Source organism: Puma concolor, chromosome E2 (genome assembly GCF_028749965.1).
Source record: "Puma concolor isolate L17-30 chromosome E2, mPumCon1.1.hap2, whole genome shotgun sequence".
Taxonomy (NCBI): domain Eukaryota; kingdom Metazoa; phylum Chordata; class Mammalia; order Carnivora; family Felidae; genus Puma; species Puma concolor.
In genome coordinates this window covers 4,087,487-4,103,764 of record NC_141681.1, presented here as the reverse complement: position 1 = coordinate 4,103,764, position 16,278 = coordinate 4,087,487, and the positions used below count along the sequence as shown (strand labels likewise).

The following is a 16,278-nucleotide window of genomic DNA, read 5'->3' as shown; positions in this document are numbered from 1 at the left end:
TCGCACCCCAGCCCCCTTCCTCCTGCAGCTGATAACGTGAGGAACTCCCCGGCATGGTCCCGGCACGTGGGGACGTGGGGTGCAGCTCTTGGCCGGTCCAGAGCAGCCACAGTTGTGTAGTATCAGCTAATTTTTAAAATGTCAGGGTTGGTGTTGAGCCAGCAACAGACCCTGGTTTTAGGAGACGGACCAGATACTGGGAGAACCCAAGGCTTCGGTCACGGTTTGAACTGGTTCTTCCAGAGACCACTGCCCGAATCCTGAGCTGGGAAGGGGAAGTTTCCAGACTGGTGGTTGGCCTTTCCCCCGCCCCGGTGCATTCATGCATCACACACACTTCCTTACCGTGAGATGAGTGTTTTACCTGAATCAATCTCTCTCTCCAGGAGTTGAGGAGCCAGAAACAGAAGATTGTTTCCGAGAGGGAGCGACTCCAGGCAGAACTGGATCACTTAAGGAAGTGCCTTGTGTTGCCTGCAATGCACTGGCCTAGAGGTTACTTTAAGGGATATCCTAGGTGACGGTTTCCCTTGTGCTAGGCCGAACCTATAGTATAGAAATATTATCTATTTTATTACCTTGAATATTTAATATTTTTCACTGGGAGGTTTGAAGCTTAAAATTTAAAAAAAAGAAAAAAAAAAGAAAAAAAAAGAGAATGTGCCATGCATGAAGCAAAGGACTCCAGGCCCCAGAAGAACGAACCCGCCTTGACTTCAATGCAACGGAATCACCTTTGTCATTCAGCGAGCAACCGACTAGGACGCCCATCGTTCTTTTTGTTTGGTCTTTTCTTTTCTTTTTAAAGGTGGTTTTCTTCTTCCCCCACGCCATTATTTTCTAGTCTGAAAGTGAAGGCTCCCTTACCAACACTAAAACTGTATCATTGAGGGCCCCTGGGTGCGAAGAATGGATCAGGCCGACTGTGTTGGGTTTCTGGTGTGGCCACGCGGCTCCCCGCCTCCTCGAGCCCCCCTGTCCCCTTCCGCCCCGGCGCGGGGTCGGCCTCGCTCCTCCCCCGGACGGAGACCGGCTTCGGCAGAAGGAAGGCGGGGTGCGTTTTCCTGGTAAAGGGCTTATTTGTTACTTTAGTGCAAAATTTTCTCCGAAGCAACAGGTCCTAGGAGCCCACAAAGCACCAATACCGAAGCCTCACCCACAGGCTTTTCCCCGGAAAAGCTCTTATCTAAAGTGCATCACCCAACTGAAGGTACCTTTTTACTATTCCGTGGGGGAAAATGTACAGAGCTCTATGTATACATACGTTCACACCCACAAAATTGTTACTGCGGTGGGTTGTGTTTTCATACAAACGTCAATTTTGAGAGAAAAGTCAAAGGTGCTTCAGCCTTGTACTGTGTATATATATTAAAAAAAAAAACAAAGTTTTGTATGTTTTTATTACTTTAATTATTGTTATAAAAAGCCTGCCATTTTTAAATATGTGGTTTGGGGGGATTTTTGTTTGTTTGTTTTCCTGTTTGGGGGTTCTGTTTGTTTTTTTGCTTTTGTTTTCCTGGGCAAAAAAACTTGCTTTTAGTGTTTGTACTGCTGCTGGTCAGGACATTAAACTATTGAAGTGTTTTTAACGATTAAAGAAGAAGAAAAGTAAAAGAGCTTACCACTGGCGCCTATGCGATCACTTCATTTTTGAGTCGCACCAGAAAGTGACGTAGAGAGCCATGTGTTGTTCCTTCTTACCTCCTCCTGTCCCCTCCCCCTGGCTCTGGGGCGCAGACAGAACCAGTTGCTACTGCGGAGGGGCTCGGCCCCCGGCGGGCAGAGGCCGCCCGGTGCGCCCGCGGCTCTGCCGAAAGAACCTGTCAGGAAGGGAGCGAGTTCTGTGATAGGATTCTAAGGTGTCTTACAGCAGTCTGAGAACAGGTGCAAAGTAGAAACTTTAGAAGCTTTATTTAGATGCAAAGCTTTGTAAAAGCCTAAAAGTAGGTAAACCATGTCTGAGCTGAACTTCCCCTCCTTTCGAACTTACTGTCCTGAGCACAGGAGCGGCTAGAAACCGGGGAAGGCATCTCTCTCCGCGCAAAGCAGTGTTTCCTTCTCGGCCCCGTTCCAGCTCATCCCGGTGGGGGGGGGGGGGTCTCCTCTCGCCCGAACGGGCCCAGAAGACCCGAGGCCCAAGCAGCCAGGGGCGGGTCCGTCGGGGGTGGGGGTGGAGGCGAGAACCTCGATGGCCACCGTCCCTTTCACCCTGGGTCAGGGACAGGCTGGCCGACCTTCAGGAAGGCTACTCACTGCACTCGGTGGCCGCGCCCTCGGCACCAGACCTTAGCTGTGCAGAACAGCTTGCTGGCAGATGGCATTGTGTTGCTTTATCTGTTCCCACACAGTTTGCTTTGTAGGTCTGCCAAGAATCTTCTAGTTATTAGCAAACTCAGACAAAAAGTGCCGCCAGTATTATCAGCAGTCAACAAGCGCCTTCCTCTCCACAAAAACGACTCGAGAACGCAGGCCTGTGCTGCGTGCCTCCCCTCCCCTGCAAAGACACTGGGAGACCAACTCGTTCCACAGGTGGGGACAGGTGTCGAGAGGGGGCTCTGCTGCGAGCAGTCAGGGGACGGGGACGAGGTGACCGAATTTCTCCCGAGTCGGCTGGCTCGTTCCGGTCTGAAAGAACAAGCTCACGGGCTCCGCCTCAGCATCCCGCTCCCCGCCCTCCCCCGGCCCTGGAAAAGGGCTGGACGCCCCTGCTAAGCAGCTTGGGGAGGGCTTGAGGAAACAGCCCCTCCCCGCCCCTCACCATCCGAGGGGAGCCCCCTGTTGGGGTGCTGTTACAGGTTGAGGGCCACGCCCATAGGGCGGGCCATCACCACCCAGGGGTGGAAGCCATGGGTGCAGCTAGAAGGGCTCCGCTCCCTGCCGCTGGAGACTAACCGCCTCTCCTGCCTTCCAGCCTCGGTCCCTCCTCCTCCCCGCACTCCCACCTCTCAGTAGAAAGACAATCAGAATACAGACCAGTAAGGCAGCACGAAGAAACTAAGGAAGGGAAGAAAGCAGAGGTGCACCACGAGGACCTGGCTTTCCCGTCCGGTGGCTAGTTTTCGTTTTCAGAGGGTTTGGAAACAACAGCACCACCTCTCTTCAGTTTGGGCTTAAAAATGGACAAATGCGTGATCCTTGTCCGCTATTTCACGTTGAGTTTAAAAGACAGAGTTGAGAAGTACGCCAGATCGGCTCTAGAACTCATTACGTAACTCGGGTCAGTATTTTCGTGGAGACCCCCGTCTTTCACGACCTTGTGTCTTCCTGCCGCCCCTGCGAGACTTGGCTGCCGTCCGTCCTCAAGGGGACTGCACTCCGCTTGTGAGGGTCCTCTTCCACCGTGGGGTCCTGGGGTTCTGCATTTAATCCCCTCATTAGAAACGAACCGGTTCCCCCGAACTTGGCGCTTACGACCTGATCCTTTGAAAATGTTGTTTCCTCTAATTAGAGCCAAAGGGACATAAAATCATGACCTCCTTCCATGATCTCAGATAAGTGACCAAGATAGGACTTAACAGGATTTTTTTTTTTTTCTACAGAATATAGGCTAAACACTTCATTGACATTCACATTCTAATAGATTACATCCTTAAGGAAATTCCAAGAATACTTAGAGGAGCCCGCACTCTCGGCAGCGGAGGATCCTAGTACAAGAAGGTCTGTACCTGGAATGGGTTTTCCTCCAGTAGCTCGATAAGGCTGCCAAATCTCAAAAATCAGGCGCCCCCTTTCCCCTCTGAGCGGTCTTCAAAGTAGAAAATTCCAGGGATCCACCACAAGATGGAGATGGTCGGCACAAGCCAATTCTGTAACTCATAGCTGTGTATTAGCCACTTAGCAGCGGAAATATCCCGCACCCCACGGAAACCAATACCTGACTTCTCCCTTCTTACAGTAGCCAGTCCCAACTTTTTGATCCAGCACTTAACTTAGACTCCTTCATTCTGCCTTGACCTGAGGAAGGCCACGCTGACTGGTTGTGTTACTTTGTATGTGCCCTGTGCTCACTTGCTAGAACAGTAAAACCAGTACATGGGAGGGAGGAGGGATGCCTCGGTCACTCTGGGGGCAGTTTAGATGCTGTGAAATTAAACCTGTTCTAAGTGTACTTGTTTGAATTAATTGTATTGTAATATTATTTGTTGAATGTAGTAATTAGGTATTTATGAATATATTGCTGTAATTTCTGACAACATCCAAAAAAATAAAATCTTCCTAAATCATGTTAAGAGGCAAATCTTTTGTATGTCCTAATAGGGCCAAAAAAAAAAAAAAAAACCAGCAGCCCAGCCGTCTAGCTTTAGAGGTAAAATGTGAAGACAGGTTTTAAAAGAAAGGTATCAAGGGGTGAGGTCTGAGCTCCACAGGACTCCTGGTTCTCCCCAGTACCGTGCGGTTTCATTCCAGAAGAGTCCCCAGATGAAAAGGCAAGTCCTGTCATCCGAAAGCAACCCTCTGAACTGTCCCCTTAAATGACGGAGAAGCTGTGTCTGGCCCTTCAGTGCTCAGATAACAACCATTGGTTGTTTGTTGGAGGACAGCTGGGGAGCGATCTGGAACGGAGAAACAGTGCTTGAGTCACGTCAGGCGAGTTTGGGCTTTGAACACTAAAGGGCAAACACCAGAAACTGTTCTTTCTGCTCAGCTGATCACGCATGTAAAAGTGATCACTCCGAAAAGCCCGAGGGAGAGCAGGCTCCTGACCGTGCTACTATCAAAAGCCAGCTGGGTACAGAACCTTCTATCCCTTGTATGCCTCCAAAGCATCATTTCTCCCCTCAAGGTAAGGTAATTTCTAGAGCGATTCTAAACCGCAATTGAAAGGTATTTCTCCTCGGAAAAGAAATGATCCTTCCTTGAGACACTGCCTCCAGCAAAGTCTCTCCTCTCCATCAAGGGCAGCAGCACAGGCCCTCCCAGAACAATGCCTTGAGCCTCGTCACGTGCCCCAGAGCACACAATCCATTTTTCCCACGCTTTCCTTTCTTTAAGTTCTTAGTTCATGAATCTCCTTGTGAAAAGTCTACAGGGTCACCACTGCAGAACCTTTACTCCTTCCTTTGTCCCATCTCCAGCTTACTTATGGCCGCCTTTCCCAGGCCCCGGACTTTCTTCATTCTGTTCTCCTAAGGCCTTCTCATACGGGCCATGTCTTGCAAATCTATGTTTGGGTTCATCTTTTCTTTGTATAATCAATCCAAGGAATCCTAAATCATGCCAAGGCCACATGTCCTGCCACCTCCAGAATAGCTTCTGAATCCAAAGATGACCTCTGGTGTGGTCTTGTACGTTTTTTTTTAACTTTGAGAGCTTACGTGCATGCACGCACACACACATGGCAAGCGGCAGAGAGAATCCCGAGCAGGCCCCATGCTGTTAGCGTGGAGTGCCACGCAGGGCTCAGACCCACAAACCAGGAGATCGTGTCCTGAGTCCGACGCTTAAGGTACTGAACCACCCAGGCGCCCCGCTGGCTTTCCTCCTGATAAGCAGCCCTGCACCTTAACCAGAAGTACCCAAGAGAATAGTCTGAAGATTACCCCTGACCTCCATTTGACCAGTCAGGCCATTTCAGCCATGGGACTTGCTCCCTTGGCAGTAATGCAGAAGAAAACCCCAGTTAAGAATTGGGCGGATTCTGTCTTTATTGGGCTCAGATGGTGAACTGTGTCCTTCTCTGTGAGCAAACTCAAGGAGAGGCTAAGTTTGGCCCAAGAGATCAGCGTTGGTCAAGAAAGCAAAGTCCTAGGCCACATCGCCACTCCTACTGTATCACTCTTTAAAACACAAAACATCACCGAATGCTCACCCACACGACAACCACCGGGAGGCCGGAGGCTGTGCTAGGAAAGATCACATGTTTCGCCAAAGCTGCTTTCTTCCCCCAATAAAAGAACAGCTGGCTCCCAGAGACAGATGTGCAATTCAAGTGTCTCGATGACTGAGCACGAACCTGTTGCTCTCCACCAATGTCACGAACCCATTCCTTGTTTGGGTACACAGTTTCTCAGGCGTTTAAAAACGGTTCTGGAACACTCCAGAAATCAGAGTGCCCCTACCACGTCTTGGGCACGCACACATACCACCTGGCACGCCTCCGGCCGGCCTTTCTTTACAAATTCGGGTCTTCCTCTAGAAGTCTTGCGACTGGACGCTCTCCGAAGGTTGCAGGTTTGTACGGAGTTTGTACATGTGATTGAGTGCTTGTGTGAGGAAAGCCCCGCTGGTGTTGATTTCCATCAAGGTCAGGTTATCCAGCTAAAACGCAAGAGAAAACCGACTGGGTTGGTTGAGGAGTGTTTGATTTGAGAAAATGTAAAATCCACTGAGAGGGGGCGTCCCTCCGCCCCGCCCCGCCCCCACCGCGCCCACCTTGGCATGGGCCTCCTGCTGCCGCACAAAGCTGTCCGCAGACACCCGCAGTTTGGCGATGCGAGTATCCCACACATCCTTGATCAGGGTCCGGATCTCATCCGCTTTCGGGATGTTGTCTGAAGCACTGAGGGAAGCAAATGTGAAAAAAATCACGTAAGGAAGCACTTGGTAGACTACAGACGGCAACATCTGGGGAGAAGCGGCCTTTACTTTTTAAGCAGGCTCCACACCCAAATGGGGAGCTCAAACTCACCACCCGCCCCACCCACTGAACCAGCCAGGCGCCCTTCCAGGTAGAAGCGGCTGTTTAAAAACTGCTGCTTGGGCTCAGGGAAACACGAGCCGTTATAAACACAAAATGCGTTTCCCTTTGTTTTCAGTTTGAAGAGGTAGAGATTTCTGGCAGGTAAGCTGGGTGCCAAGAAAATTCAGCCACGATCCATCCGCACAAAGTTACTTGTGCACATGTCAGCTGCCCCGCGGCAGGCCGCAGCGCGAGACCTTCGGAGAGTAAGCTGGAAGTCGGACATCCTCTGTCTCAGGGTAACGGAGTGTTCTGTGCCGTAGAATTTCCACCTTGAATGAAGTTGCTTCACGGGCTGGCTCAAAGGTCATGACTTCCATGCTCACGCCTCCTCGTTTATCCAAGGGCTTACAACCCACCAGGGGAAGACAACAGCTCTGTGCCGGGCACTGGGCTCGCACCACAAAGCAGTTCCAGCCTCCCCAAAGCTCTGAAGGCTAGGGACGGTCCCAGTCCACAGAGAACACAAGTTCGCTTACAGAAACCGAAGAAGAAACTGCGCATTAGCGTAAACCCGGCAAACCTATATCCAGTGAATTCTGGGTAAAAGTTTGGAGTCAGCAAGGGTCAGCGTGACAGCCGTCCCGTTGGGAGCTAGATTTTCAACTAACCTTTGAAGGAGAAGACAAAAGAGAAGACGAAAGCAGAGGCCAACACCATCCGCCACCAGGCATGCTGGGAAAGCTGAAAGTAGCTTGTGATCAGCAGTGGAGAATCAGCGGTATAGAATCTACACGGTGGATTGAAGACCCAAACATTTGGATCTGACGCCCTGAATAGCAGGTTAAGGAACAAAGGACCCCAGCTACTTTGTTAACTGAACCGCAGAACAAAGGTAAAATTAGGGCCCCTGGCCGAATGAGTTACAAAGAATTCTCAAACAAGAGTTTCGATAGGAACCGCATACATAAGACACTGAACTTCAGAAACTAAACATGTTGGGGCGCTGGGGTGGCTCAGTCGGTTGAGCATCCGCCTCTTGATTTTGGCTCAGGGTCACGATCTCGTGCTGCGTGCGATCGAGCACGGCGCCGGCTTGGAATCCTCTCCCCCGCCTCTCTCTGGCCCTCCCCTGCTCATGCTTGCTCAAAAAATAAAAAATAAACAAAAAAACAAAACAAAAACTAAAGATGAGCAGGCCCCGCACCTCCGCGTCCGTATTTTCCCTTCCAAGTCACCTTCTCTGCTGCCCCATGAGGCTCTCAGATCCGCTGGACACCCTCCCTGGTCCTCTGCAGCCCCAGAGTAACAGCCCGGGCTCCCCTACCCTACACACCTGCCCCAACAGCTCTGCTTCCCCAAACAGAACAGGTCTCTGCCTCCTACCTACAGCGTCCTCTCCTCTCGTCAACTGTCCCTCGTTTTTCCAGCCAAGGATCCCTTCTCTGGCACCAGCAGGCGGCTGCATCCCGACATGATGGGAACAGCACCCCTCAGGCTGCCGGTCAACAGGCTCACACCGCTTGCCCACTGACTGGGCGTGTGAGCAGGGGACAGGCAGAGAGGAGAGCGAGACAAAGAATGCCACACCCCAACGTGGGGCTCGAACTCACCAACTGTGAGATTATGACCTGAGCCAAAATCAAGACGTGGACGCTTAGCTGACTGAGCCACCCAGGCGCCCCACGCTTTGGTTATTTATTTAATTTTTTGTTTTCAGAGAGCAAGCACGCATGAGGCAGGGGAGGGACGGTGGAGGAGGGGGAGAGAGAGAGAAACTTAGGCCCCATGCTCAGCACAGGGCCCAACAGGGCCCAACTGAGCCACCCAGGTTCCCCCCATTTTGCAGATCACATTCTAGTATCTCCCAAGTAAAACTCATCCACGCTTGCCCGCCCCCCTCTACTGACGTCATTCGTTCATTCAACAAACGTGTGCACCAGGCACCGTACTAGTGCAAATTAGTCCCTACCCATTCCCACTAGCACTGGGGTGGGGGTGGCAGGGCACAGCCACACGAGTGACTACGAGACCACAGCTGACAAACGCCACGGGGCTACAGAGCTGCCGAGAGGACAGGCACACAGAACCTGTGAGAGAGCCCCTGTCGGGCTAAACCAAAGGAGGGAGCAGAGAATAGAGGGACCTACTGGACACAGGGAACACAGTACGGAAGCCCCGAGGACCCTGGTACGTGTACAGAAGTGAGAGGCCGACGTGGGAATCAGAGGGAAGAAGGTGTAAGAGACGTGAGAGAAGGCAGGAGCCCAGGCTAGGCGGCGCTTTGCGAGCCGTAATCAGGACATCAGCCCAAACCCCGGACAGGCTCCAAGGAACAGGGGAGTCACAAGCCGCTCCGTCTTTAAAAGACTACTCTGGGGCGCCTGGGGGGCTCAGTCGGCGAAGCGTCCGACTCTTGATGTCAGCTCAGGTCACGATCTCCTAGCTGTGAGATCAAGCCCCATGTCAGGTTCCTTGCCCGGCGTGGAGCCTCCTTAAGATTCTGTCCCTGCCTCTGCCCCTCTTCCCAGCTTACTCACTCGCTCGGGGGAAAAAAAAAAAAAGTTTTCCTCTTGAACAACAAAAAAGCAGCAGCCAACGGGGAGCCAGAACTGGACACAGGGAAACAAGCAGTGACTGCACTAGCGGGCTTTCATTACAGCTAGGGTTCCGAGCGAGCGCGAGCCCTCTGGCCTTTCCTGCGGAGGCCGTGCGAGAACTCCCGCGCACAAAGATCGAGGGGTAAAGCTTCACTCATAGAGCCCAGCTACGGTTAAGAACAAAGGCTGGAGAGGACAATGGAGGCTCACACCTGGGTCCAATGCCAAGTGACAGAGAGCCGAGGGATGGCCTAGGAGAGGGAGGGGTGGGAAGAGGAAAGGGAAAAGGAGGGAGCCCAGGCAAGGGTGCGTGCACACACACGCCTCCCGGATTACCGATCTGAGGAACCGGGTGGCCAGGGACGCCGCTGACCCCAGAGGTGAACGTGCGACAGGATAGGAGGGACAGGCCAGGGGAGGAGAATCACGAGTTGTATCCCACAGGTGGGCTCTAAGAAGGGAAACGTACTTACTGATTTAACAGGAGTTTGGTAAGTTCCATGTAGTAAGGGCTAGGCATAGGGGTAAATGTTTCTTCCTTTCGCTCGTGATCCCTAATCTTCTCCAACTTTTCTGAAATTTAGAAGAGTATACGTTTTACCATCACCGCACCCAGCGTATTTTTTAAGCCTTCCAAATGAACCAAATGTCTCTATTACCTATTCGATTAACTAACAAAAACATGAAGAAGAAGAAAACACTTTTTGGAATAACACACCAGTCACCAGATGGTTCAGGGTCTATTTCCCCCAATATTTCTCTTATGGAAGGTCGTAAATTTCCTTCACCGTTGCTGCTTTGGCCCGCAGGGCCTATTACTGAAGAAAGGACGTCAGAGTTCTTAGGGAAAGAGCACAGCGTCCTGTCTTTGATGCACAAAGGGACGGGCTGCTGGAGAAACTTACTTAGGCGTCTTCCAGAAGAGAGCAAGACGGCTCTACACCGCGGCCACTGCGGCCGGGGCGGGGGGCGGGGTGAGGACACTGGAGGGCTGAATGCTCGCAGCCGGAGTCACTGGGTGGAGCCCAGTCCCATCTCCCTGTCTCACTGGTCTGAGAAAGTCCTGAACCTGAACCGGCCACTGTTGCTAAAGGACACACACACACACACACACACACACACACACACACACACACACACACACAACTATGCTGGGGGGTCTCGCTCTCAGTGGTGGCCCCCATTCTCCCCTGGTGCCATACTGCAGCCCAAAGTTCGAGCCTCACACTGGGTGTAAACATTCTCCCGACAGCAAACCATTTTTCGAAGAGTTAAACTTCCTTTCTTCGACCACTCAGGGGGGTGTGTATTCTACCCTTCCACCAACACAGCTCACCAAGACCCCCATGGCCTCTGCTCAGCCAAACCCAATGGTTCCATCTGTCCTCACATCTGACAAAGATCAAACCTCCTCAGGGTAGATTTATTATTTGATTTCTGGAACACCATGCTCTGAGTACTCTTGTCTCGCGGATTCTTCCAAGCCTTCCTGACCTCTCTCTCAACACTGGGAGATAGAGCTCAGTCCCCTGACCCCTTCGCCACCCAAACCACATCCCATGTGGCTTCATCCTGCCTCATTTAAATACCATCTAAACACTCCTGATGACCTCCTCATTCATATCCCCACATCTCCCCTTCCCAAGCTCCCTGACCAAGACTCCTGCTCACATGATTTCTACCTGGATATCCAATAGGCACCTCCAGTGTAACATGGTCAAACCCCGACCCCTGGTCCCCACCCCAGCCCTTAGGCTCCTGCAGTCTCCCCCAGCTCAGGGAACAGCACCTCCGTATCCTTCTGTAGTTCAGGCCAGCAACCCTGGCAACCGCTTTTTTTGTTGTTGTTTTTAAGTTTACTTATTTATTTTGAGAGAGAGAGGGAATCCAAGAGGCTCCATACTGGCAGCACAGAGACCGAGGCAGGGCTTGAACTCATGAACCGTGAGATCAAAACCTGAGCCGAAATCAAGAATCTGACGCTTACTTAACCAACGGAGCCACCCTGGCATCCACTCTTAACTCTCCTCTCAGATCCCACAGCCCGTCCTTCAGCAAATCCTGTGGATTCTTCCTTCAAAATACACCTAGGGGCACCTGGGTGGCTCAGTCAGTTGAGCGTCCAGCTCTTGATTTGATTTTGGCTCAGATCATGTCACAGTTTGTGGCTTTGAGCCCTGAACAGGGCTCTGCGCTGACAGAGTGGAGCCTGTTTGGGATTCTCTCACCCCCTCCCCCTGTGCCCCTCCCCTGCTCACACGCTCTCTCTCAAAATAAACAAACTCAAATACGCCTAGACTCCAACCATGTCTGCCCACCTCCAGCAACTGGGCAAACTACTCTCAGCCTGGGTTATGCCTCACTGCCCTCGCCCCACGCACATCTTCTCTGTACAGCTGACTGATTCTCCTCCAGTATCTAAATCAGTACGAAACACCTCTGTTCAAACTCTGCAACAAATCGAAAAGACTGACATCACCCAACGTTGGCCAGGATGCGGAACAGTGGGAGCTCTCCTACACTTCTGGCGGAATAAGTGACAGCCCAACCACTCTGGAGGGCTGGCTGACAGTTTTTTTACAAAGTTAAGCACAGTCTGCCCTGTGACCTGGCAATCTGCCACTCTCGGTATTTACCCAAGAGAATTAGAAACATAGATCCACAAAAAGACTTGGACAGGAATGTTCATAAGAGCCTCATTAGCAATGGCCCAAAATGGGAAAGGCTCCAAACATCCGCCAACAGAACAATGGGTGACCGAACTGGAGTACTCTACCGTGAATGAAACACTGCTCGGCAACAGAAGAATGACGTAATGGCATGTGCAACAGCCTTAAATAAGAGAAGCCAACACCTACCAGGTGATTCTGTTTAAAGGACACCCAAGAGCAGGTAGGACTCCGCTATGGCCGCGGAATCGGAAGGCGGCCCGCTCCCAGGCCGAGCCTACTGACTAGTGCTGTTTCACTAGTACTCACCCCAGTGTGGCCTCGGCCAGTGAAAAAGCTCGGGTTAACGCCCTCCACACCTTCTCTGGCCCTGACGGGCCTGCGACAAGACAGCCTCTGCCCCCGTCACCTTGGGTCTGGAGGGACCCAAGCTGCCGGAACAGGAGGTAGCACTAACAGAGCCAGACCTGGCAGCGTTCCCTGCTTTGGCAAGAGCCCCTCAGCAGAAGGAGCTGGGGGTTTCCCTCTGTGGCAGACCCACCAGAGCCGCCAGCCCCCACCTTTAGGACCGGAAGGAGAAGATGCCCACAGTCTTTCCGGAAGTGTACTTGACAGTGGCTGGCTCGGAGGGTCCTTGCTTCTAGGAGGGAGGTGCCCCCGAGTGATTCCCGATTGGCAGGGGATGATCAGAGTCACTCAGAGGCCGTTCATATTCCGTATGGACCCCCCATTCCAAATAAAATGAATGTTCTTTGCTAGAATGAGCCGCTTTTGTCTCAGGTAGGAAAAAGACTGCAAAGGCTCAGGATGAAGCCTGTCTGCATTGTTGTGTCTCACTTTCTTTTTTACTGAGGCATAATTAACGCACCAGACAACTCACCCATTTAAAATGTACAATTCGACAGTTTTTAGTATATTCAGAGTTGGGTGTGATCTTTGGGTCTTTTTTTCGCTAGCATCACGTGTTCAAGGTTCATTCGGCTGTAGCTTAACAGGTACTTCCTTCCTTGATATGGCCAAATAATATTCCCTTGTTTGGGATGATGCATCATTTGCATGCAGGCCCTACCATGTAAGAGGACTCTGAGCCACATGCTAGCCTATAGAAGTATTTTCTAAGTAAACCGTATCCCTGATGTGGGGCTGAAACTCACGACCCCAAGATCAAGCGTTGCATACGGAACCAGCCAGGGGCCCCAACAGAGTCATTTTTTAAAAGTCCCAAGAAATGCCCCTTCAACGTCGTACGATAGTTTTAAATGTAAAGCAAGTTGAGGGGCACCTGGGTGGCTCAGTCGGTTGAGCGGCCGACCTCGGCTCGGGTCACGTTCACACGGTTCGTGAGTTCAAGCCCCGCGTCGGGTCTGTGCTGACAGCTGAGTGCGGAGCCTGCTTCAGATTTTGTGCTTCCGTCTCTCTCTGCCCCTCCCCTGCTCATGCCCTGTCTCTCACTCTCTCTCAAAAAAAAATTTTAAAAATGTGACAGCGTGACATTGGTTAATAGCCATGCGCGAACTCTGCCAGGTGAGTCTCCAACCACTCATTAACTTCAGCTGATCGGCGGCTGGTGGCCTGCGTGGAAGGGGCCCCCTGCTTCCACCCGAAGGGCGGGGGTCACCCCAGCTCCGCTCCACCCACATGCTTACCCACATCCATCCACTCAGGAGGAATCAGCCGACACTTCTGTCTTTGTTTCAGGTTAATCGCCAACCACAGAGGCACCTCCACCGGTAAGCCGGGGTTGAAAGGCCCCAGGTCCCCCTACCAAAAGAAAATCAAGCCCCCCAGTAAGACAAAACAGGGCAACGAGCTTCACCGGACCCCACTGCTGTCCAACAAGAGAAAGGGCGCCGCGCAAGCCGAAACCCAAAGAAATCTAAAAGCCCAGCTGCGAACACAGACCCAGGGAGGCCGCTCCAAGCGAGGGAGCAGAACTGTGCTCACCTGCGCACACCTGGCCAGCCCACCGGGGCCGGTTTCGGGGAGGACGGGGAACAGCTGAGGGGCCGGGCCCAGCCCGCGGACTTGGTCTCTCCGGGCCCAGACTCACAACGTCGCCCCATCTGTTCGTCCCCTCGGCGTCCCTCGCCCTCCGTTCCCCCCTCTCGTATTCCGACCCCCCTCCCCGCCTTACTCCCCCCGCCCCGGCCACTCAGGGTTCCCCCAGGACCACTCGGCGTCCCCCCACCCTGTACTCCCCCCTCCCAGCGACCACTCGGCGTCCCCCCACTCCGTACTCCCCCCCGCCACTCGGCGTCCCCCCACTCCGTACTACCCCCCCGCCACTCGGCGTCCCCCCCACCCTGTACTCCCCCCTCCCAGCGACCACTCGGCGTCCCCCCACTCCGTACTCCCCCCCGCCACTCGGCGTCCCCCCACTCCGTACTACCCCCCCGCCACTCGGCGTCCCCCCCACCCTGTACTCCCCCCTCCCAGCGACCACTCGGCGTCCCCCCACTCCGTACTCCCCCCACGACCACTCGGCGTCCCCCCACCCTGTACTCCCCCCGCCCCCGCCACTCGGCGTCCCCAACCCGTACTCCCCCGGCCACTCGGGGTCCGCACCCGTACTCCCCCCCCCCCCCCCCCCGCCGCCCCGCACTGCTCCCCACCACTCGGCGAACTGGAGGCCAGGCGTCCGCAGAAGCTCCGACACTAGGGCCTTTCTCAGGAGCTGGGGTCTGAGGCAAATGCCCGGCCCAGCCCTTACCCCGATGAGGTAGATCTTGTCCAGGCTGAAGTTTGGGATAATGGTAACCAGCTCCTTCTCAGCCAAAAACTCCACTTCAGCCGCGTCCATGCTGGCGCCTCCCGCAGCCCTTCAAGGTCCAGGGAAGCGCGGAAGCCTCAGCTTTCCCGCCACCGCGCGGGGCCCGGCCCCCGGCCGGAACGAGCATCGGCAACCAATAGCAAAGCGGCGCTCTCCCCTGAGCGGCGGGAGGCGGGGACCGCGGCCGCTTCGAGCCTACGGATTGGCGAGGGTCAACGAGGCTGAGAGCAGACCACGCCCCCCGGCTGCGGGCCGCGTCCCCAAGCCGCGGGGCCCCGGCCCCGCCCCTCAAGCGTCGCCGTCCCGCCCCTCTCACACCCCAACCCCGCCCCTCCCGCGGCCCGGCGCCGCCCCTCTTATGGCGTGACCATGCTCCTCTTGCGGCCCGACCCCGCCCCTCCCTGATAGACCCCGCCCCGGCCCCGCCCCTCTGATGGCCCGCCCACCCCCTCCCGCGGGGCGGCCCCGTACCTTTCGAGACCAGGCCCCGCCCCCTCACGTCCCGCGTCGACGTCCTACCCCGCTTCCGCGTCCCGGCCCCGCCCCTCTCCCGGCTCCTCCCCGCCCCGCCCGCGACCCGAAGCGTCCAGACCCCGCCCCTTTCTCACTCCTCTCTCGGGCTGTTCCCCTGGTTCTGCCCGTCCTGCTGCTCAGCTGTCACCATGCTTCCGTGTCCATTCACCTGTCCCGGACGCCTAATCGCCAACACTCTGATTCAAACTGTGGGTGGAGTTCGGGGGACGTCTACATTGGGTCCCGCACAGGGCCGGGAGTAAATGCATTTATTATTAGGCCACGGCGTGACCTGGCTGGACAGATGGCGCCGGGGCCCCAGCGGAGTGAAGGAAAGCCTAGTTCTCTTAACTTCACAGCCTTCTGTCCTGTCTTTACATATTGGTCAGACCTATAAAAATGCGCATTCCTCCACCCCACCCGCATGTTCCAGCTCAGAAAGTTCGGGAAGAGGCTCAGAGTTCGTACGTGGGCAAGGACCCCAGGCGAGTTTCCTGAAGGCTGCTGCACAGTCCCTCCACGCGGCGAGCTTTTGTAACACCCGGTAGTGCTTCTCACACTCTTCTGTGTCAGAATCCCCTAGAAGGTGTCAACGTGGACGCTTGTAGAAACTGAATGTTAACCAGGGCCAGGAAAGCTTGCTGGGAGGTGAAGCTGCTGGTTGCAGGCTAGAAGGGACAGGCAGTGGGCTGAATCTGAACCCTTGATCTCTAGGCCCTGGAGACAGGCGGATCCCAGTGCTGTGAATGCGACAGGAAAGCTGCCCCACCCCAGGTAGCCCCATGTTTTCCTCCCTAGCCCCCCTGAAACTTGCGCCATGCACCTGCCTCCTGTAGGGTTGCCAGAGAGATGAAGTAAGGCCATAATTTAGTTCTGCCCACCCACATGGCCTAGAAAGCTATGTCTGCTGTTTATCTGCTTTGGAAAATCTCCTTCATTGTATGCCATTTATTAAGACAAACACTTTCAAAGCCTGGCTGTCTCAGTCTGTCGAGCAGGTGACTGGTTTTTTTTTTCTTTTTTGGGGGGTGGGGGGCTCAGGCCCCTGCCTCTTTTTTTTTTTTTCTAAGTAATCTCTACACCCAGCGTGAGTCTTGAACTCATGAC

General features: G+C 53.9%; 2 protein-coding genes across 7 annotated transcripts in view; one reads left to right on the top strand and one right to left on the bottom strand.

Annotated features, from left to right (window-relative positions):
* Positions 1-4,229, top strand: part of GSE1 (Gse1 coiled-coil protein) — a 389,746-nt gene extending 385,517 nt beyond the window's left edge. For all 6 annotated transcript variants that reach the window (XM_086688770.1, XM_086688769.1, XM_086688768.1 and 3 more), the window contains one exon: positions 387-4,229. In XM_086688770.1, coding sequence (XP_086544896.1) covers positions 387-521 — 135 coding nt within the window. In that variant the 3' untranslated portion in view covers positions 522-4,229. The remainder of the gene's footprint in view (positions 1-386) is intronic.
* Positions 4,230-5,627: 1,398 nt separating this feature from the next.
* GINS2 (GINS complex subunit 2) lies at positions 5,628-14,826 on the bottom strand. The gene is made up of 5 exons (XM_086688763.1): positions 14,599-14,826; positions 13,535-13,649; positions 9,693-9,792; positions 6,373-6,499; positions 5,628-6,258 (listed from the first exon to the last, which is right to left on the bottom strand). Exons 1-5 carry the CDS (start codon positions 14,686-14,688, stop codon positions 6,133-6,135), a joined length of 558 nt encoding a protein of 185 aa, XP_086544889.1. The 5' UTR covers positions 14,689-14,826; the 3' UTR covers positions 5,628-6,132.
* Between the last annotated feature and the right edge of the window lie 1,452 nt (positions 14,827-16,278).